This window comes from Staurois parvus, unplaced genomic scaffold (assembly GCF_062004578.1).
Source record: "Staurois parvus isolate SC_StPar_1 unplaced genomic scaffold, SC_StPar_1.0 ptg000090l, whole genome shotgun sequence".
Classification (NCBI taxonomy): Eukaryota; Metazoa; Chordata; class Amphibia; order Anura; family Ranidae; genus Staurois; species Staurois parvus.
Genome location: NW_028317886.1, coordinates 23,399,342 through 23,422,445, shown reverse-complemented (window position 1 = coordinate 23,422,445; position 23,104 = coordinate 23,399,342). Strand labels below are relative to the sequence as shown.

General features: G+C 39.1%; 1 protein-coding gene across 1 annotated transcript in view; it reads right to left on the bottom strand.

Moving 5' to 3' along the window:
- Nucleotides 1-23,104, bottom strand: part of TTC29 (tetratricopeptide repeat domain 29) — a 339,375-nt gene that overhangs the window by 238,889 nt on the left and 77,382 nt on the right. The window contains exon 4 of the mRNA XM_089670482.1: nucleotides 19,838-20,061. Within this exon, the coding sequence (XP_089526608.1) occupies nucleotides 19,838-20,061 (224 nt within the window). The remainder of the gene's footprint in view (nucleotides 1-19,837; nucleotides 20,062-23,104) is intronic.

Genomic DNA, 23,104 nt, shown 5'->3' with positions numbered 1-23,104 from the left:
TCTCCACAAAGGGACAAGGATGACTGATCCATCTACAGGACAGAATGAATGGGGCCATGTATCGTGAGATTTTGAGTGCAAAACTCCTTCCATCAGCAAGGGCATTGAAGATGAAACGTGGCTGGGTCTTCCAACATGACAATGATCCCAAACATACCGCCCGGGCAACGAAGGAGTGGCTTCGTAAGAAGCATTTCAAGGTCCTGGAGTGGCCTAGTCAGTCTCCAGATCTCAACCCCATAAAAAACCTTTGGAGGGAGTTGAAAGTCCGTGTTGCCCAGCAACAGCCCCAAAATATCACTGCTCTAGAGAAGATCTGCATGGAGGAATGGGCCAACATACCAGCAACAGTGTGTGCCAACCTTGTGAAGACTTACAGGAAATGTTTGACCTCTGTCATTGCCAACAAAGGGTATAAAACAAAGTATTGAGATGAACTTTTGATATTGACCAAATACTTATTTTCCACCATAATTTGCAAATAAATTCTTTCCAAATCAGCCAATGTGATTGTCTGGATTTTTTTTCTCATTTTGTCTCTCATAGTTGAGGTCTACCTATGATGCCAATTACAGGCCTCTCTCATCTTTTTAAGTGGGAGAACTTGCACAATTGGTGGCTGACTAAATACTTTTTTGCCCCACTGTATAGTAGTGTCTCCTTGCTGATTGGACAATGAAGGAAGAGTAAAAGACTAATGAGGTGATTCTCTACACTCCTGTCACCATATTAAATGAAAGGTAAGTTACATTTTAACAACTTATTAATTTATACACAGCCAAATTAATGTGTGTCTTTTATAGCTCCTGGAGTTCAGTTTTAAGGTAAATACTGCAAAAATAACTTATATAAATGTTAACTGAAAATGCGCTATACTTTCTCTTTAAAAATAAAACCAGAAATGTTCCAGTTTAGAAAATGAATGTCTCTTTGAAATCTCTGCCAGGAATTGCAGTGTTTATCGAGTGAGACTTAATTACTCTACAATTTCTCCCAGTGAGCGATCTTTCAAATCTAAAGTGCCAGATGGGATTGTACTGTCATTAACCTTTTTAAAGCAGATGTGAAGTATGATGTCAAGTATGAACCTAACTAAAACTGATATGAGTTTAAATATCTTTCTGAAGATTAGAAAACACAAGCTTTTATGTGAAAGTTGATTCACTATTTTTATGCATATAGAAAATGCACTATGTACTAATGATTTGCTGTGTTGTGTTAAAAATGCTGCAATATTTATACATTAAAACATATCAAAACGAACTGGAGATAAAACTGCAGGCCAGGAGGTATTTCAATACTATGATTAAAAAACAATAACTGTGCTTTAAGAAAGAGTTTGTTACCATCATTTTTTTTCTAAAGAATAAAAAAAGTAAAACATTGGCTGTTGACCATATAAATGGACAGTATCAAATGTCTTGCATGCCGTATTTCAAAAATGCATGAATTAATATAGATTTCATTAAAGTGTTATTAAACCCAGGACCCTGCATTCAATATATCTGGCCTCACACAGTACACAGAAATGCAATTATTTTAGTAAGTATAAATTGATTAATACCTTTTCTCATCAGCAGTATATAGGAGTCTTGTCTTCTATCAGTGTTCAGCTGAGCACTGGTTAATCTTGTAGGAGAAATTTACATTCTCCTCTGACTGTCCTATGAGGCTGCATGACCCCTGACCCTTTGTCTGGAAAATGCTGATTGGCCCTGTGCTGATCACATGCACCCCACCCCAGAAAAAAACTCTCTAGCAATACACACCAAACATGAGCAGAGTGTCTCCTAGAGCTCTGTACTATCAGCAGATGGACTGGGGACTGTGGAAGAAGGGGAGGATCAGAGAAGACAGAATGAAACAGCCTTTTTACACAATGGAGAGGATTAACTCCTTAGGTTCCACAGTGAGAATAACAAGCATGCTTTACTGCATATACAGACTGATTTTACTGTCATTTATTTAGTATTTACTTTAAGTTATCATTAGGGTATTAGGTTAAATCAGAAATACAAGTCTCATTCATAAAAAGTAATAATAGAAAAAGGTTTAGGAAAATTATCAAAAGTGAAGTTTAGTGGTTTATCTTCTCAAAATGTGGTTCACATGATAACGTGCAATAGCTCGAAATTTTCAAAAATGGAGACATGGAAATATATTGCAAGCAGGCAAATGGGTTTATTTGTACAGAGTAGGGAATAGTTACAAACCTGCCTTTTTTGCTATCTGTGTTTTTTATTTGGAAATTTTTCCAAAGTGAAGAAAAACCCCTCTCAGGCAGTTGTCACCAGTACAGGTGTCCTTATTTGAACCAATTGTCACCAGTGCATACAAAGACTGGTGAAAAAGTCAGAAACAAAGAAACTTTAGGGATGCTGGCCACCTTTCCACCTAATTCAAAACTAAGAAACAAATTTGGGTAGAGATATATAATTCAAGGGTTAGGGTATGGTAAAGAATTACAGTACATCTTGTTTGGGGTAAAGTTTTGGGTCTAGTTTAAAGGATATGTTCACTTTTTTGAGAAAGAATTTTACTTTTCATAGTAAAAGGAAGACTTTTCTACTGTATTTTCTGCCCAAGCCAACCCATTTTTAAACAAGATAGTTGTATTTTTGCTGCAGCATGCAAAGGGCAGTCCGCAAAACTGGAATGTTCCATAAAAAATGAAATGGCGGTGATTCATAAGGACTTGGGTGAAATGTTATAAAGAACTGAACAAGTAGAAGGGAAAATGTAGGCCCAGGTTTAGCAAATTATTAAATTGGAAATGTGAGTAGAAGAGATGAAAAAGGAAGAGGAAGCTATCATATAAATTAGAGGACCAAGAGAATAGAGAGAGGAGAAATAATCTGAGGATCTGGGGCATACCAGAGGATACAAGAGAAGAGAACTTGCGGGAAAAAATAAAAAGTGTATTCAACCCCGTTAGGAAGATCAGACACAGACCCTCTAAAAATTGAGAGAGTGCATAGAATTAGACGCCCACCAGGAATCACGTCAGAATTTCCAAGAGATGTGATTGTCCGCTTCCATAATTACAAGGAAAGAGAGAGGCTATGGAAAAAACTGTGTGAGACATCTGATATAAAATTTGGAGAAACGAACTTGCAGATTTTTGTAGATGTTGCTTCTGAGACTCTATCTAGAAGAAGAGTACTGAAACCGTTATTAGATCAGATGAGAGAGAAAGGAGTTCGGTACAAATGGGGGTTCTCAGCATGTCTGATTGGGTGGAGAGATGAGAAATAGGCAAGACTGAGATTCCTGAAGAAACTAAGAGACTTTTGTGAAAAATTAGAACTGCAGATTGTCGATATAGTGGTGTGGTCAGAGGGGTTCAATGAGAGAATGGAGTTAAGAAATGAGAAATGGCAGCAAAATTAATAGAAGAAGAAGGTAGCCGGAGGTGGGGCATGGGGGGGCAGGGAGAGGAGAAAAGAGGAGGGGAAGGCCAATTAGTGGCTTTTCCTTCCCCCTCTTTTTTTTTTCCTCCTATCCCCCTTTCATCCACCTTCTTCTACACTCTCCATCTGATTCATGAGAAGCACGATCAAGATATCATAGTAATGGTGGGGTGTCTGGAGCCCTCTCAGGTCTCGATATAGAGGAAAGAAAAGGGAAGCCCTCATGCTGAGAACAGGGGGTCAGGATTTGTGCGCATATTTAGAGCCATACGCCAAATTAGGAAACGCCAGTGGGGGGGGGGTCCCACATCATATTCTAGGGCAATATATAGGCCAGGAGGTTCTTATGGGTGGGGGGGAGGGGAGGGGTGATGGAGGTGGGGAGGAAGGTGGGGCGGAAGGTTGGACTATGTATTAATAGAGCACAGACAGTTGGAATCCTTGGTTAAATCTAACATAGGGGTTATGTCCATATCGGATCATGACCCTGTCACGGTGAGACTACGATTGGGAGGAGAGGGAAATAAGAGGGCTATGTGGAGACTAAATGAGACACTTACACAAGACCCCAATATAGAGAAAAGGTTAAGGAAAGACCTAGAGCAATTTTTTGCTCTGAATGAAACACAGAAATTATCGGTGGTGACTATATGGGAGGCACATAAGGCCTATATATGAGGGGAATCTTGATTGCCATAGGAACCAAAAAAAAAGAGAGATCGAGAGAGGAAATTAAAAGGGGTAATTGAAGAATTACATAAACTAGAATAGGCACATAAAAAAAGCAGGATACAGATTTGCACTGGAAGATTACCCTTAACCACTTGCCTACCAGGTACTTATACCCCCTTCGTGCCCAGGCCAATTTTCAGCTTTCAGCACTGTTGCAATTTGAGTGACAATTGTGCGGTCATGCAACACTGTACCCATAGGAAATTTTTAGCATTTTTTTCACACAAATAGAGCTTTCTTTTGGTGGTATGTACTCGCCACTGAGTTTTTATTTTTTGCGCTATAAACAAAAAAAGAGCAAACATTTTTAATTTTTATTTTTTCTTTGTTTCTATTATAAAATTTTGCAAACAGGTAATTTTTCTCCTTCACTGATGTGCGTTGATGAGGCTGCACTGATAGGCAGCACTGATGGGCACTGATAGGCAGCACTGACGGGCACTGATGGGCACTGATAGGCAGCACTGATAGGTGGCACTGATGAGCTAGCACTGATATGCAGCAATGATGGGCACTGATAGGCGGCACTTATGGGCACTGATAGGCATCACTCATAGGCAGCACTGATGAGTGGGCACTGATATGCAACAATGATGGGAACTGATAGGCAGCACTGATGTATGGCACTGACTGATGGCACTGACTGGTGGCACTGCTGGGCACTGAATTGCAGCACTGCTGGGCACTGATGGGTGGCACTGCTGGGCAGCACTGCTGGGTGGCACTGCTGGTGACACTGCTGGGCACTGCTGGTGGCACTGCTGGGCACAGGTGGGTGGCACTGCTGGGCACATGTAGGTGGCACCACTGGGCACAGGTGAGTGGCACTGCCGGACACTTGTGGGCGGCACTGCTGGGCACAGATGGGCGGCACTGGTGGGTGGAACTGCTGGGCACCGATCATCAGTGCCCTGATGATCAGTGCCGTTCCCTCCTCTGACAATTGCCGGTTATCAGCAGTACTTTCTTCACGCTGTGACAGTGTGAGGAAAGTGCAGCCGATAACCGGCAACTGCATTTACCGGTGATCTGCTGTGGCATTGGACATGGCTGATCACATGGTAAAAGGCCGCTGTGATTGGCCTTTTACCACATCACGTGATCACTGGGTGCATGCCCCCAGAGGTGTGCAGGAGGGCGCGTTCTGGGAGGACATCATATGATGCCCTACCAGAACTGGCCGGCTACAGTGAAGCCATCATTCGGCTATCTGTGGTCAGCAAGTGGTTAAAAGAGAAGAACTGAAGGACCTATTAGAACAGGAAACAAGGAAAATCTTTAAGAGTATTAAAAGAAAGATACCAGGGGGGGAACAGACCAGGAAAATTTATGATGAAAAGATTGAAAGAAAAGAAATAAAAAAATTATATAGAAAAAATTAAGGACGATAATGGGGAGCTGATTATTAGCTGGTATCACCGATATGTTTTAAAAGTTTTATAGTAGGCTGTATGAGATGAACCCTATAAACCAAAAAGTAACAGAGGAAGAGAAGAGGAGGAGAATGCAAGAATTTTTAATGGCAGCAGATTTACTAAAAATTGTAGAAGATAAATTAGCATCCCTAGAACGAGTTATTTCCCAGGATGAAATTAGAACAGCCCTGAAGAGTATGGCAGGAGGAAAGCGCCCTGGCCCTGATGGTTATCTGGTAGGGTATACAAAAATTTGAAGAGTCATTTGTCCCTAAACTTTGTAGATATATGAATGAGTTAGGGGAGAGAAAGGAAATGAGAGGAATCATTGCACACATACAGTGGGGCAAAAAAGTATTTAGTCAGCCACCAATTGTGCAAGTTCTCCCACTTAAAAAGATGAGAGAGGCTTGTAATTGGCATCATAGGTAGACCTCAACTATGAGAGACAAAATGAGAAAAAAAATCCAGACAATCACATTGGCTGATTTGGAAAGAATTTATTTGCAAATTATGGTGGAAAATAAGTATTTGGTCACCTACAAACAAGCAAGATTTCTGGCTCTCACAGACCTGTACCTTCTTCTTTAAGAGGCTCCTCTGTCCTGCATTCATTACCTGTATCTATGGCACCTGCTTGAACTTGTTATCAGTATAAAAGACACCTGTCCACAACCTCAAACAGTCACACTCCAAACACCACTATGGTGAAGACCAAAGAGCTGTCGAAGGACACCAGAAAATTTTTTTTAGACCTGCACCAGGCTGGGAAGACTGAATCTGCAATAGGCAAGCAGCTTGGTGTGAACAAATCAACTGTGGGAGCAATAATTAGAAAATGGAAGACACACAAGACCACTGATAATCTCCCTCGATCTGGGGCTCCACACAAGATCTCACCCCGTGGGGTCAAAATGATCACAAGAACGGTGAGCAAAAATCCCAGGACCACATGGGGGGACCTAGTGAATGACCTGCAGAGAGCTGGGACCAACGTAACAAAGGCTACCATCAGTAACACACTACGCCGCTAGGGACTCAGATCCTGCCGTGCCAGACGTGTCCCCCTGCTTAAGCCAGTACATGTCAGGGCCCGTCTGAAGTTTGCTAGAGAGCATTTGGATGATCCAGAAGAGGATTGGGAGAATGTAATATGGTCAGATGAAACCAAAATAGAACTGTTTGGTAGAAACACAACTTGTCGTGTTTGGAGGAGAGAGAATGCTGAGTTGCATCCAAAGAACACCATACCTACTGTGAAGCATGGGGGTGGCAACATCATGCTTTGGGGCTGTTTCTCCACAAAGGGACCAGGACGACTGATCCATGTACAGGACAGAATGAATGGGGCCATGTATCGTGAGATTTTGAGTGCAAACCTCCTTCCATCAGCAAGGGCATTGAAGATGAAACGTGGCTGGGTCTTCTAACATGACAATGATCCCAAACATACCGCCCGGGCAACGAAGGAGTGGCTTCGTAAGAAGCATTTCAAGGTCCTGGAGTGGCCTAGCCAGTCTCCAGATCTCAACCCCATAGGAAACCTTTGGAGGGAGTTGAAAGTCTGTGTTGCCCAGTGACAGCCCCAAAACATCACTTCTCTAGAGGAGATCTGCATGGAGGAATGGGCCAACATACCAGCAACAGTGTGTGCCAACCTTGTGAAGACTTACAGGAAACGTTTGACCTCTGTCATTGCCAACAAAGGATATATAACAAAGTATTGAGATAAACTTTTGATATTGACCAAATATTTATTTTCCACCATAATTTGCAAATAAATTCTTTCCAAATCAGCCAACGTGATTGTCTGGATTTTTTTTTTCTCATTTTGTCTCTCATAGTTGAGGTCTACCTATGATACCAATTACAGGCCTCTCTCATCTTTTTAAGTGGGAGAACTTGCACAATTGGTGGCTGACTAAATACTTTTTTGCCCCACTGTATATAACAATTTTTAAAGAAGGGAAAGATAGTTCACAATGTGCTAGATATAGACCCATATCATTACTAAATACTGATACTAAATTGTTTGCAAAAGTATTAGCTCCCAGGTTGAAAGAACTGATGTCTGAATGGATACATTTAGATCAGGTAGGATTTATCCCAGGAAGGGAAGGATGAGATATCGCTTTGAGAACACTGCTCCATCTGCAAAAATCAAAAAGAGGCAGTCAGCCGACAATTATTTTGTCTATTGACGCAGAAAAAGCCTTCGATAGGGTAGATTGGGGATTCATGATAAATACACTGGAGGCAGTGGGAATAGGGGAAAAAATGTTGAAGTGGATAAAAGAGCTCTATAATGGCTATAAGTGGTGAATGTCAATGGGTCCTTGTCTGGGACCTTTGGAATGTATAATGGAACCAGGCAGGAATGTCCATTATCCCCGTTGTTGTTTGTCTTGTCCCTGGAACCACTTTTGGCGTTGGTAAGAAAGAGCATAAATTTTACAGGAATTAAGATAGGAGGAGTAGAACATAAGGTAGCAGCGTATGCAGATGATATGCTGTTCTACATCGTGAATCCCAGATTGATGCTGCCTATCTTAATGGAGTTATTAAAACACTACAGAGAGTTATCTAATCTGAAAATAAACTCCACAAAATCTGAGATTTTAACCATTTGACGCCCGGCCTATGGCCGAATGGCATCCGCAAAAATGTATTACCTTTGCGGAAGGCCGCCATATGGCGTCCTCCCGCACATGCGCAGTTTGCGCGCTTGCAGAGCTGCGCAGTGGCATGTTCTGTCACCGGCCGTGTACCTCGGACACGGCTGATGACAGATCTGAGTACCGTCCCCCGTTGCCGGTACCTTGTGACTTGCTGTGACCAATCACAGCAGGTCACATGACAGTTGTATACAATGGATGGCTTCATTCATGCCTCCATTGTATACTAGTGTCTAGCTGTGAATGGTCACAGCTAATCACATGCACATGTCATGTGATTAGCTGTGGTCAAATCACAGCTAAGCACCAAAAAAAAAAAAAACCCTGAATGAATCGATGTCATTCAGGTAAATGCTTGCTTATAGCAAAGTAATTCTTTGCTATAAGCAAATTGTGTAAAAAGAAAACAAAATACTGATCACTTCCCCAAAGTAGTACAATGTTACTATGGTAACATTGTACTACTTTGGACATAGTGAAATATGAAAAAAAATCTTAAAAAAAAGAAAAAAAACTTAATAAAAAATTTTAAATAAAAAAAAATAAAAACAAAAAAAAATATATTTTTTTTTTTTCACACTGTCACCAGTCAGTGTACTTGATCACCGCCATGCCAGTTATATGATGATGCTGTACTGCACTGGTGACAGTATGTAAAAAAAAAAAATAGTGAAAATAATTTTTTTTATTTTTTCATTTTCCAAAAAATTATGACAAAAAAATTACAACTTCAAAAAACTCGCCATTCCTCTTATGAAGTACGTCGGACTGTCTACTTTGCAAAAAGGGGTCATTTGGGGGATATCTGTACTGTTCTGACATTCTTGGACCAGATTGGCTGTCAGTACTTCAGGATTGATCAATATTCAGAGCTATACCATAGTTTGTGAACTCTATAACTTTCCTACAAACTAAAAAATACATCCTAATTTGAGTTATTACCCAAGACATGTAGTAGAATACATCTTGGCCTAAATTTATGAAGAACAATTAATTATTTATTTGCAAACTTTTATAACAGAAACAAAGAAAAACGTGTTTTTTTTCAAAATTTTGGTCTTTTTTGTTAATTTAACAAAAAATAAAAACCCCAGCGATGATTAAATACCACCAAAAGAAAGCTCTAGTTGTGTGAAGAAAATGATAAAATTTTAGTTTGGGTACAATGTTGTATGACCGCGCAATTGTCATTCAAAGTGTGAGAGCGCTAAAACCTGAAAAATGGCCTGGGCAGGAAGGTGTAAAATTGCACGGTATTGAATTTGTTAAATATTAACGTGTCAAAGGCAGAGAGGATAAACTTACAAGAAGATTTTCCATTTACTTGGAGGGAAAGGGAATTAGGTTATTTGGGAATAAATTAAACCCCTCAATAAAGGATTTATACCAAGATAATATGATGTTAATATATCCCATTAATAAATTATATCAAAGATGAGTTGAGAAGACTCTCAGGGGGGTGGGTCTCATGGATTGGATGTATAAATCTGGTTAAGATGGTAATAGTCCTAAAAATTCTGTAAAAGTTTCAAATGCTCCCAATATATTTACCCGGATCCTTTTTTTAGGATAATAAAAAACTTGATATTGAGGTTCATATGGGCTAATAAGTAACCAATAATTAAGTATGAATCTTTATGTTACAACAAAGAGAAAGGAAGATTAAATCTGCCAAATATGAGGAAGTATTATATGTCGGTGTTATTATCACGGGTGGTTGACTGGAAACATAATTCACAAGAGAAAAATTGAGTTAAAATGGAAGGTGTATTAAGTAATACTCAATCAGAGAGGATCATTTGGATCCCACGAAAGTTTCGGGTTATAGATGAAAATAGCAGCACATTGACACAGGAGGTGTTAAGAATTTGGGATGGTTTGCACAAGTCTATGGGCTGGAAGTACAATTCATTATTATTGCCACTGGTGGACACAGATTTTTTTTACTCCTGGCAGAGGGAATGTTTTGGGAAAATGGTTTAACGATAGAAATGCACAGTTGGGGGATATAGTGAATCAAGGGAAGTTATGCACTTTTCAAGAATTAAAGAGTAAAAAGGACTTATTTTTTGTGTCAGATGAATTGAGATATTGTTAATTAGGACATTTTGTCTCAACGCTCCAACAACTACTGAGGTTGTTGGAAGACATGCTTCCATTTGAAAAAATGTTGAGCTCCAAGATAGTATGTAAACATATAACTTCCAGGATTTATAAGATCTTAATTGAATTGATTGGAGCTGAACCTCTGGCATTCTTGGATAAATGGGAAAGAGAATTTGGTACAAAAATAAATGATCAACAGAAGAATAAAATTTTTAAGTTAATACACGGAATGATGAATATGAATACAGTTGAAATTAATTATTAATGTTTATCTAGATGGTATTGTACACCAAGTGTGGCACATAAACAATGAGAAGAAATATCACCATTGTGTTGGAAGGTTGTGGGGTAATAGGGACAATGGCTCACATATGGTGGGACTGTCAGAGGATACAGGTGTTTTGGCAAGATATAATTCAATATATACAGAAGATTTGGGGGACATCTATTCAGAAGGATCCATGGATGTGTCATTTTTATAAAACAGAGATGTCAATGAAACAATATAAAAATAGTATATTATACCATCTGATTAGTGTGGCACAAAGTGTAATCCCTACATTTTGGCAGGTTCAGGACGCTCCAGCAACGAGGGACTGGATAGATGGAATTGACTATATTAATAGGATGGAGGAGCTACGCCTTATGGAGGAAGACAAAATGGAAAATTTAGAAAAGAATGGAGTAGGTGGTATGAATTTAAAACATCTGAAAAATATTTTCAAAATGAGGGGTGCCCTGGTTGCAGAGTTGGAGAATCAAACTGGTTAACTAGATTGTAGAAAATAGGGTTGCAGATACAGGTCGGTAAACAGATGGCAAGATTGAATTGGACAGAGGTAATTGTATTTTGAGGGGAGGGCCGGGGGGGGGGGGGGATGGGGTTAAAGTGGATGTATATGTTGTGACAAAAGATATATGGCTGTTTTATGTATTGTAATAAAAATGTAATAAAAGATTTTATATAAACAAAATAGTGCAGGGAGAGGAAAAGTGTTATTCTCTGTTCCTCCCCTTTTTCAAGCGACCACCTCTTATCTCCTGATAAGACAGACTGAACTGTAGGCATGTGCATGTGATCAGCACAGGGCCAATCAGCACTGGTCAGACAGAGGTCAGGGCTTTTGCATCCTCCTAGAGCAGAAAGAAAACTCCTCCTACAAGCTTTAGCTAGTGCTGGGCTGTACACAGATAGAAGTCACAAGACTGCTTTAACTTCTAATATGAAAAGGTATTCATTTTATATTTACTAAAATAATTGCATTTCCATGTTCTGTGTACTGTGGGAGACCAGATATAGTGGATGCAGGGTCTTGAGTTTAGTAACACTTTAAGTAACACTTTAAGTATTAGGATCAATTTAACGTCATGGAAACAAAAGTAAGCATTTTTGTAAACTCCATTAAAGAGTACTGCTGATCTGAGTGTTGACAACCAAATCTAACAGTTGTTGTTACAACAGGATCATGAAATTATAGCTGTATTTTGGGGACTTTTCCAGAGTGCTGCTTAGCTTATGGACAGCTTGAGGACAGATTTTATTGCATGATACCAGTGGTGGAAAAGAAAGTCTAGATCACAGTGTATAGGACACAAGCAATTGGATCTGAAACATCAGGAGGCCTCTACTGCCACTTGAAAACCTCTAACCTGATAATGTTTTTCAGCCTGTTTTTTCTGCTAATTAAGAATATTATGGTAATTTGTAACCCAAAAAAGTTTTCTATAGCTCTTTCTTGACGGTGCTTCATCCTTGTGGAGTGCTCAAACTTAGATCAGTTTTCACCTTTATGTCTTTACTGGTGAGGGAAAATAAGAAATATAAAATGCTTGCAGCATTGTTTAACCATAACCGAAGTATACAGGCGAGCATTATATATAGAAGCAGCTAGCACTTAAGGTATAGGTAACAATCCCAACAAGAATATTCATATAAAAGTGCAGCGCTAACAAACACACAATCTTATTAGTAAAAGTGGAGCAGTAAAGTGCAGCATATATATAGATAAAAGCTTTCGTCTATAAAAATATGAGAAATGAAACCCACAAAGTAAAGTGCTATTTTGTGCAATATAGTGAATCAGTGATAATGTCCATGGTTGCATATATCAAATAAATATCAACATCAATGGGCGTACCCCTGACGACGTGCATGTGCACAAAACGCGTCGGGTGGAGCCTACATTGCTGACATCATGCCGCCGCTGCCGAATGCTTCCCATATGCATTTCTGCTGTCCAATGTCTAGCAGTTTGCTATATTCACACGATGGCTGAAACACATCCAATAATTTTAGGAACCCCTTTCTCAGAACAATGCAGAACATGCAGGCTGCAGTTTTTTTTCTGATGCTGCTTTACTGGATAAAAGCTAAATTATGCCCAGAATTACAAGACGCACACATTTTTAGAACTGCTTTCGAACCATGTACTAGCACGTCATACACATTTATCACTGTTGTAAAATATTACAGTATGTTTAGTAAGGTATGTTTAGTATTGCTTGAAGTAGATATGATGCTACTCTGCTTGCGCTACCCACCAATCCAGTAAACAGGAACACCTAAAACTACTTCCTTCAGTGAGTGTATAGCACGAGATCTGTACACTGATAACAGTGAGCTTTATAGTTCCATAACAATAAAAAGAAAATTGGGTAACTTTACAAATAGATCATTCCTCTATACAGAAAAACAATTAATCAGAGTCCTCATCCATTGATTATCAGCTTAAAGTAGTTCTAAAGGCATAAGGTTTATTTTACCTTAATGAATTCTATGCAAAGGAATGGCCGGCTGCAACACTCCACCACCAGGGAAGAAGGCATCTTCCCTGATACTGGAATGTTGCAGCTGGCTATGCTCTTGGATGGACCTATTTTGGTCTGTGGTTAAGATCTCTTAGGTGCCCTCTGGATCTCTGCATTTACAGTTGTCTCCTTTTCCCCTTTGATGACCCTTTCAAAATTGGTTTGCATCACCACAATACCATGCTTATTGTTTTTATCCTTCATCTGTAGGGTTGCAATTGCTAATCTTTCTATGAGTTCATGTAATTAAGTCCCTGATGAATAGTGATACTTAGAATGTGCCAGACAGCTTCTACATCAAGGCTGCTACACTTAAACCTATGAGAGTTGTATGTGAGGTTTTGTTCCACTATGGTCTAAGCATACAGTGTATGTTTTGAGACATGATTTTATGTTTTGCAAGATGTAATAAACTGCTTTTATATATATCTTCTGCTTTTTAATTAAAATTGGTGACAGGAAAGTCCCATACGCCCATGATACAATTTGTTGATTAGGCTATTTCTGGGATGTTGGCACCCTATGGCCTACAATCACACCAGTTATCTTCAGATATCTAAACAGGTATGTATTTCACAAGTGCAGCTATAAAAGAAGTGTTTCACAACAAGGCCAAATATAACTGCAACTGAATGCACTAGACACATAAAAACATATGAACACAATACAAATGCACAACGAACAAAAGGCCCCCGTAACACGGTGGGTCCAATCAGGTCAGCCTGTCAATTTTTCAGGTGGATCTGATCGGATGGTCAATTCACTCTTATGGACAGGCGGGTGTAAATGGACTTATGTCTGTTTACACCTGCCTACCTCCGTGTCTGATCTGGTCTGCTCAAAAAGAACGAAAAGGGATTTAGTCCTCTTCTGTTTAGTCAGATTAGATTGGATTGGACTGTAACTGGGTGTAAACAGACAGTGGAGTCCATTTACTCTCAGCCCCCATAGAGCAGCATGGGCTCTTCCATGTCTGCTTTGCAGAAACTGAGTGGACATGGATGCTTCATCCTCCCACTCTGCTATGATCAGCAGGGTATCTGTGAGCAGATCCCCTACTGATCAGGACAGAGTCCGCCCTGTCTGAAAGGGGCCTTAATGTCTACATATTCATATGAATATGTTTCTCATGAAAACAATCCATCCTATAATAAACATAGATCTTTATTGTGTAGGGAAAAAAATAAACAAAATCATGTTTAGCAAATTAAAAAGAGGGAGAATGGTGGAGGAAAAAGAAAGTAGGAAGAGGAGGAAAAGAAAAGGGATAAGGGGAAGGTGGAGAGAAAAAAGTGGTGGGGGGTGGGGGGTAAGAAAAGATAAAAATGGGGTGAAGGTAAGGGTGAATGGTATGAATGGAAGAAATAATGAAGTGGAGGGGAAACAGAAGTGGGAAGGAATAGAGAAAAAAAAGAAGAAAAAAACCCATAAAAAAAAGAAGAAAGAGAAGAGAAAAAAAAGAGAGGGGGCGAAGAAAAAGAAGAGACTATTCACTAAATAATTCTTTCTTCCTCCTCTGCATTAATCTCTCCTTTTATTTTAAAGTGATCTATTAAAGTATAAATTATAACATAGCACATATTCCACAGGTTTAATAGTGAGCTCAACTGGTCCCAGACATTTCCTAACACTAGAACTGATTTTCTTCATATTTCCAAAATGTTTGTATGCGATAGTGATATTAATTTTTTTCACACTCATAAATTAAAACTTTTAAAGTAGTTTTGCATCTAAGGAACACATTAGCTAACAGTGGGCGTATTCTTACTGAGGATCTTTTGAAATTTCATAATGATTCTGCAAGCAATTATAGGTCATTATCGAATTGTAAATTATTCCGAGCTGTAAATTACAGTCAGGATTTGCAAAATGTTGTTAATTCTCTAGGTTTGCTTACCAATAACAACTGGCTCTATACAAATGTAATTTTCAATAGGCCTTGTCACACATGAACAGCAGGCAATGTAATTATCATCTGTCCAACCTAGTATCACATTTTTGTATATTTACATGAACTTTACATAACAGTTACCAAACAATCATGAGAACATTTTTAAGGTCAATAGTAAAATAGTTTAGGAGAAAAAGAATGTCATTGTAATATGCTATAAGATATATGATATGATAAATCCATTGGTATAATAGTAATGTGACCAGACAGCTAGTCTGGTGCGCAGCTGTGACAAGTGAGATAAATCAATAAGATGACCAACTGTTACTCATTCTATTCATTTTACATAACTCATTTAGTGCTGCAAAGCCTGTCTCTGAGCACTGAATATAGGTAATGACATTACCCCACACAACCCCTGAGCACAGAATACTAGCACACAATACCATACCATTTCCAACACATCAGTCTACATAGAAATGTGGTTGAAAATGTCTATTCAAAATTTAGTGCTCCAAGAAACTGGTACCTTTTCTACTCTACCAAAAAATGAAATCATTCTAATGATACAGTGAAGTTTCATTTAAGCTAATCTCCAGGCACACATAAAAGACACAAATTAATGCAGCTCTGTATTTCTAAATGCAGCATTAAATGTATTTTTTATACAAGCAGAGTAGGTACCTATGTTTGACACGGTATCATCTTCTTTCAGTCTGTGTACAGCAGGCCTCAGACTGGGAGAGAGAAGCAGCACAAAAAGAGAGTAAGTTGTGCTGCAGCGTTCATACGCTAACAAGAGAAATCACGCTAGATGGAGTGTTCAAACTGTTGCTTCTCCTTTAGTTTTTGCTTACAGACTGTGGGAGAGACAAGGTCAATAAGTGTTACTTAACTGCAGCAAAGAAAAGTCAGGTTGTCTGCCCTATCAGAGAATGCTGTGCTGTGTGGGTGAGCTGTGCAGATCTCAACACTGGATGGAAAGAAATACAAATCTCCAGGCACGTAAGACAACTATGATATATGTTTCATCTGTGCATTTAGCTGTTTGCCTGAATCTAAGCATTAAATATGAACATTTTTTGGTAAATCCAAGCTGTTTAACCACAAAGCGGGTTGACGTTTCTAAACGTCACCCTGCATTCATTGCCTGTGCATGCTCCCTGGGAGAGAATGCAGCCAAAGAGAAGAAGAAATTATTGCTTTTACAGCCTTTATGGGTGTAAAAGCAATCAGTGTAAAAAAAGAAAAAACTAAATCTTCATCACCCCCCACAAGTAGTACAGTGTCACTATGGTGACACTGTACTGCTAGGGTAACAGTATGTTAAAAAAAATAATAATAATAATAATATAAAAAAAATTATAATTTTTGGTTATAAACTAATTTGGGTTATTGTTTTTTACTAAAAAGATAGATGAATACATTTTGGCCAAGATTTAAGAAGAAAGATTATTTATTTGCAAAATTTTATAAGAAAAACACTTTTTTTTCTCAAATTTCTTTTACTTTTTCATTTATAGCAAAAAAATAAAAATCCCAGTGGTGAATAAATACCGCCAAAATAAAGTTTTATCTGTCTCAAAAAAAATGCTAAACAATTCATATGGGTACAGTGTTGCATGACCGCGCAATTGTCATTCAAAGTGTGATAGCACTGAAGGCTGAAAATTGGCCTGGACTTGAAGGGGGTGAAAGTGTCCGGACTTGAAGTGGTTAAAGTGAAATGACATCTTTGAGCCAGTTCCTCCTTTCCTTTGGACTGCAGTTATTGTTGTTTTATTAATAAAATTGAATTTTCTTTACTGGGGGGGTTGGGTATCAGAGAATTTATTATCAAGATCACTCTTAAATCTTAGTGAGTGATTAGTATTGAAACAATTTATAGCTGGTCAAAACCATTAGCATTAAGGCTAGCATAACATCTCAAGATTTACTTTTTTTAATTTTAGCAAATAGGTTCATGAACACACACACACTAGGATTTATGCCTCCAATATTTGTTTGAAATTTTCCAGAAAGGACAGTTATTATTTTCTCAAACTCGTTCAGCCTGATCATTGCCCTATCTTGTTGAAATGGACCAGATCGGGAAATTGGGAAAATACACAGAACATGAAAAAATTGGACATGCAGCCACTCTCTATCTCTAGTACACAAAGTTTAGAAACAAACAGAAAAAAATACTTGTTCAAAGTCTATAGACCAGGTATACATAATGAATATACAAACCCAAAACATCTATCTCTAAACTATAGAGCACTATGTGCCTCTAAAAGTAACCGTATTTCAATAAATGAAAAATAGATAAATGAATGTATAATATATAAAAGCCCTCCACCCCACTCCCAAAACAATCCCATCAATGTACCCCACTAACAAATCCAAAATTTGTCATGATGTAGTGTCATGGAACATTAATTTTATTGATAAATATGGTACAGATAACTTACCCCTTTCAGTGCCACCTATCAGTGCCAGTCAGTGCCGCCTATCCGTGCCAGTCAGTGCCGCCTATCAGTGCCAGTCAGTGCCGCCTATCAGTGCCTGTCAGTGCCGCCTATCAGTGCCAGTCAGTGAAGCCTGTCAATGCCCATCAGTGCCACCTACCAGTGCCTCCTCATCAGTGCTCATCAGTGCCACCTATCAGTGTCCATCAGTGCAGCCTATCAGTGCCAGTCAGTGCCGCCTATCAGTGCGCATCAGTGCCACCTATCAGTGCCTGTCAGTGCCGTCTATCAGTGCCAGTCAGTAAAGCCTGTCAATGCCCATCAGTGCCACCTACCAGTGCCTCCTCATCAGTGCCCATCAGTGCCACCTATCAGTGTCCATCAGTGCAGCCTATCAGTGCCCATCACTGCAGCCTCATTAGAGCATATCAGTGAAGGTGAAAAATCACTTTACAAATTTTTTTTAACAAAAACTAAGAAAAAAACTATTTTTTTTCAACATTTTCAGTGGTTTTTGGTTTGTTTAAGAAAAAATAAAAAACCCAGAGGTGAATAAATACCACCAAAATAAAGCTCTATCTGTCACCAAAAAATTATAAACATTTCATATGGGTACAATGTTGCATGACCGCGCAATTTTCATTCAAAGTGCAACAGCGCTGAAAGCTGGAAATTGGCCTGGGCAAGAAGGGGGTATAAGTGCCCTGTAGGCTAGCGGTTAAAGCAGACAAGACTATCCATAGTCATAACCAAGCACAGAACTATTTTGGGTGCATTTGGGTTTATGCAGTGTAACTGTGTAACACTCAATCATATCAACACACAGTACCAAATACCCAATGACATATACAGATATTATCGACAGCCACGTGGACTAAATCAATTCTCATATGATGATTCATAGTTTAAGAGCTGCTTCTGATGGTTTTCTTTATTCCCATAAAGATAATAGACCTACACAATTTCCAACCCAATCAGTAAAATAATCAGAATGAGGTTACCACAACTACTTATCGGAACATTTGGTAAATTCAATAACAGAATTCATGGACTCAAACAGTTTTTTCATTGCTCCTACTCCCCTATGGGATTTCAACAGAAAAGTACTGTGATATTGCTTATCCTTTCTTGCTGGGTTCCCTTTAAGGTTGGAATACTGTGATATGTTTTTTCTTGTAATGCCAGGGCCCTTTAAGATTTTTTTGTATAATTTAGTTTTATTGTTTCCCTTTAATAAGATTTAATAAAATTCCCATCTCCCATCAGTAACCATGTACAATAGTACAGTACTGCTAATCTTTAGCAATTTTTTTTTATATCAGCATTGTTGCTTTTGCTTTTTTTACCATTTCTTTTCTCTGGTTTTCTTATTTGTCTGGTTTCTAGCTTTTGTGTGTCCATCAAATTTTTACTTTTCGGAAGCTTTTCTTTTCCCACAACTGAATTCCCTTTGCATATTTATTGTGATGGATTTATAAAATGAGGACTCACTTAAATACAGTGGGTGGTGGAACTAAAATAAGGATGGTGCTTACAGTTCTAAACAGCACAAAAAGCTTCTAAAAAAGGGTAAAATGAGCAGTGTATCTTTTCCTAGCATCCTCCTTAGTATTATATCTACTGTCAAAAGTCAGGTTCTTAAAGTGCGTATGCCTCTGCGTATACATACTGTAGATGTTTTAAACTGCACAATGCAGTTTGTCTAAATGTTTAAAGCAATAATACAAGTTGGCTACATTAAAGTTGATACTATACTAAACCATATTAAATTATGAGTTTGCATAACTCTGTTACATGAAATACACCCACGTCATGTTCAACAAATACATATTTTAATATTTAATCTGTAAGAAAAAGAAAAGTAACAAAAGAATAGCATTTCATTTGGTGGAGCCGCTTATTGCTTCACCTGGATTTTATTTCATTACTGTGGCACAGGGTATATTGGAAGTAAGCGATGGCACTGCAATATTGCTTAATGCAGCGGTGTTGCCAGAACAAAAAAATGACACTGCCTCAATGCTATGCATACATAAGCTTCCCAGCAGACCTCTCGTGCATATAAAACAAAAATATTCCCCTAAGAGATGTTAAAATACACGCACCCCTTACTCTTCTTGATTCTTCTTTTAAAGGATTAGAAAGCGCACAGTTTGATGCCAGCCTTTCCTTTTTAACTATAGTTTATGATCTAGTACTTATCTTGCTATACGGCTGATAAGAGTAAAGCTGATATGTGCTAAACTGTAGTAATGTTTCAAACTCAAAGATGAAACAATTTAGAATCCTCGCCTGAGGCTCTCGTTGCTTCAGCTCCTGCTGCTCTGTTTCCCAGAATTCCCTCTTTTACCTGCTCGTTGGGCTGCCTCAGCCCTGGTCAGGAAGTGCTGAAGTTGATCCAGTTTCTCGTGCTGCTCCTCCAAGGGTTTTTGTTGCCATATGGCTGACCCAGGCCCTCCAGCATCCCTTAAGGCATTCCACTTCTGGATCAGAGCAAAGAGTTCTGAGAAAGACTTGTGATAGCCTTGGCGCAGCATTTCTATGCAGATGCTGTGCTTGAACGAATTCTGATAGCTGCATAGTGAAAAAGAGGGAAACAAATAATTCAATAGCTTCATAATTACAATAGCCAATGTAGTTAGAACATGCATCACATTACCTTTTACTGTTAATTTCATTTTAACAATGTCCCTAATGTTCCACGCTGTGCAGAATACATGTGCTGTAATGAAGTGTCTTGTTATACATCTGTCATTAGCCTGCTGTTTACAGAATGGTTAGAACACACTGAAAGAGCTATACTGACACCTCACAGAACAACGCACCATGACAGAAGTACAGTATTGTCATCCTGGCATTCTATTAGTACTCCAGGACATGTCTGTACAAAGCTCTGGTGACTCCAACAGGCCACTGCATGTCAACAAAACATTTCTCATCTCAGCTTAAAATGCATTAAAATAACTGTTTACAAAGTGTATTGATTCCTATGTACACCCCCTAGTGAACAATTATTAATGTCCTATGGATGGGCAGGGGAGTTTGGAACAAGAATATTGTGTTTGCCATGCAGGCTCCTTGTTGTGCACCAGCTATTACTAAAGGGAAAGATCAGGATAGAAATCAAGGAACTACTAATGACAAGCCTATGAAAACAATACAAACTTCTGGGCTGTCATCCTTATCCTTGCTTTCCTATTTATTGCATTACCAACATACATAATATGAATCAGTGGTTCAAAAGGTTGTAGAGCAATGATACATGAGGGAGCCTTGGAGCATGCACAATTAAAAAAATCAAGTCCTGGTAATCCTATAGCCTGTGTCAAAAAAGTCCAAAGCCTATGTAGCACTACCCCCTTAGGAGTTGCTGATGAACTGAGTCCCCCTATAGTCCTGCACAGCCAGGCATCAAACATCTTCACACAAGCTTGCATCCAGAGTCAGAAAGCTTTGCTTTTGTTGTTTATTGAGGGGATCTAAACTAGGATAGGGTTAGGGGGTGTATAGAATGCCCAAGGGTACCGACAAAATGAGGACAACTTCCTGGAACTATTTACAAGCCTTCTCTGCAGCACAGTATTTATTGGAGAGCTAGCCAGCATCTCCTTAATGAACCACCCCAGACCCTATATGAACATCTCCTCTTCACCCAGCAATCTGGAGGCATCCCTGAGCAGGAGATCTAGCTCTGTGAACAGTCACAAGTAGGGGGCTAATCTGATTCTCCACCAGAGTGCTCCTTCCCCTATCCACCCAGGGGGTGTAGGTGTACTCACTCAGATCTTCTCCTGTACCGCTTGTGGGCTGACTGCTGCTACCAGGCTTAACAGCTCGGCTGCTCCTTCCCTGACGTACAAATGGGCCTCTCTCAGGGGGCCATTGAGTTCCAAACTTTCTCCCTTTTCAGCTTCAGGCCTGCAGGTGGCCACCATCTCACTGGGCCTGCTTGCAGCCTCCTTCCTCTTCAGCCTCACATCTTCCTCTCTGCTTCTTCCACCCAACTTCTCTCTCACTGGACAGGCTCACTCATATTTAGGGCTATTCTGACCCCTTGCCAAGTCTCCTGTTGGGGATTGGTCAGAATCCTTGAATATGCAGATCAGCCACTCCTTACATCCACCCACTGCTTCTAGAACTTTCTCCAAAGTTCTAGGCAGGGGGAAGTCTCACAAGGCTGAGTCTGCAAAGCCTTCCAGCTCCTGGCCAAAATTTGATCCCTCTAACTATTACACCTCGGCTGCTATTCAGTCCCTGTCTAACCATTATGATCTAGCTCCCCCTAGCTGTCTAGGAGGGTGCTACACCTAAGTTCAGCTAAAAAAAAATGAAAAATCAGCACGAGGGATCTTTCAGTAAGATAAGTCCCTTGGGCTACTGTGTCCTACTTGATCAAAATGAAATCTTTCTACTTCAATGCCCCCCACACCCTGTTGTCATAATCTTCTGGTGTTGCAGCAGGGATTAATACAAGTAGGGGCTGTCACAGGTTATCATCAAGAAAGCCTGACAATAACTGTCCTTTGCATCCAGATCCGCCATGCACAGAAGCTGTACTACAGTTTCTATGAATGAAACAGAATCTTTGAATGGAGGGGGTGGACTTATCAATCATCCGCCCAACCTCCATTCCTAGGTCTTGTAATAGAAGTAAGAGAAGGGATACACAGGCAGAAAAGAAAACCTGACAGGGATTTAAACCTTTTTTCTTTAGATATACTTTAAGTGTTTAACTTAAAATGGTAATTCATATTTCTGAAATACAAAAATTTCCAGCATTAGTTGAAAAGCTCATCGTGACGGGACGCAATATAAGATCAGATCGAGACTCACAGTCTAGCAATGCTGCCATGTAAGAAAGAGAGTTATAACAAAATTTTTGTACTGGCTGTGATTTTCTGAGAGCCAATACGGTTTTAATATAACAGTAAGTTTACTGTATCCTATATATGTTCTATACTGCCGATCTTCTGGCAGAAAAAAACAGTTCCTGCAGGCATGTAATCAAAATTGCTTATAAATATACTTTAAGCCTTAAAAAAGGATTTGTGGTACTGAAAATATGTTTAACTATTACTAGTTCACCAAGAGTGGGAGCATGTGGTCACATTGAACCAAGCCCTAACTGTAAATCATCATCTTTGACAAATAACAAATCTTTTGTATGTGGTCATATACAAAATTTGCATGTGCATTTGCATGTGGTCATATATGCAAATATGGGTCAACAAGAGAGGCGGCAACATTTGGAGGAGCCACTGGAACAATTATCTTTGTACAGATGTTTCTGCGCAAAACAAGTAAATTAGATCTAAAATCTGTCAATTAAAAAAAGTAATAATAATATTAATAATGAAAAGTCATCTACGTATGCAGAAACAGATCAGTTCTCAACAATTTTACAAAATCTTTCGCTAGCCTTTGGTAAATCTCCATATTTCTACACATTTTCTCTTACATGAATCCAAAGTATTTCATTTTCAAAATCTCTACAGAAAGAACTATATGTGTTTCTGAATGATTCCCCAGTACAGGTAATATTATGTTATCCTCAAATCTGTGCACCTAAAAATCCAATACATAAAATCTACACTTATCCCTCTATCCCAGCTACTGT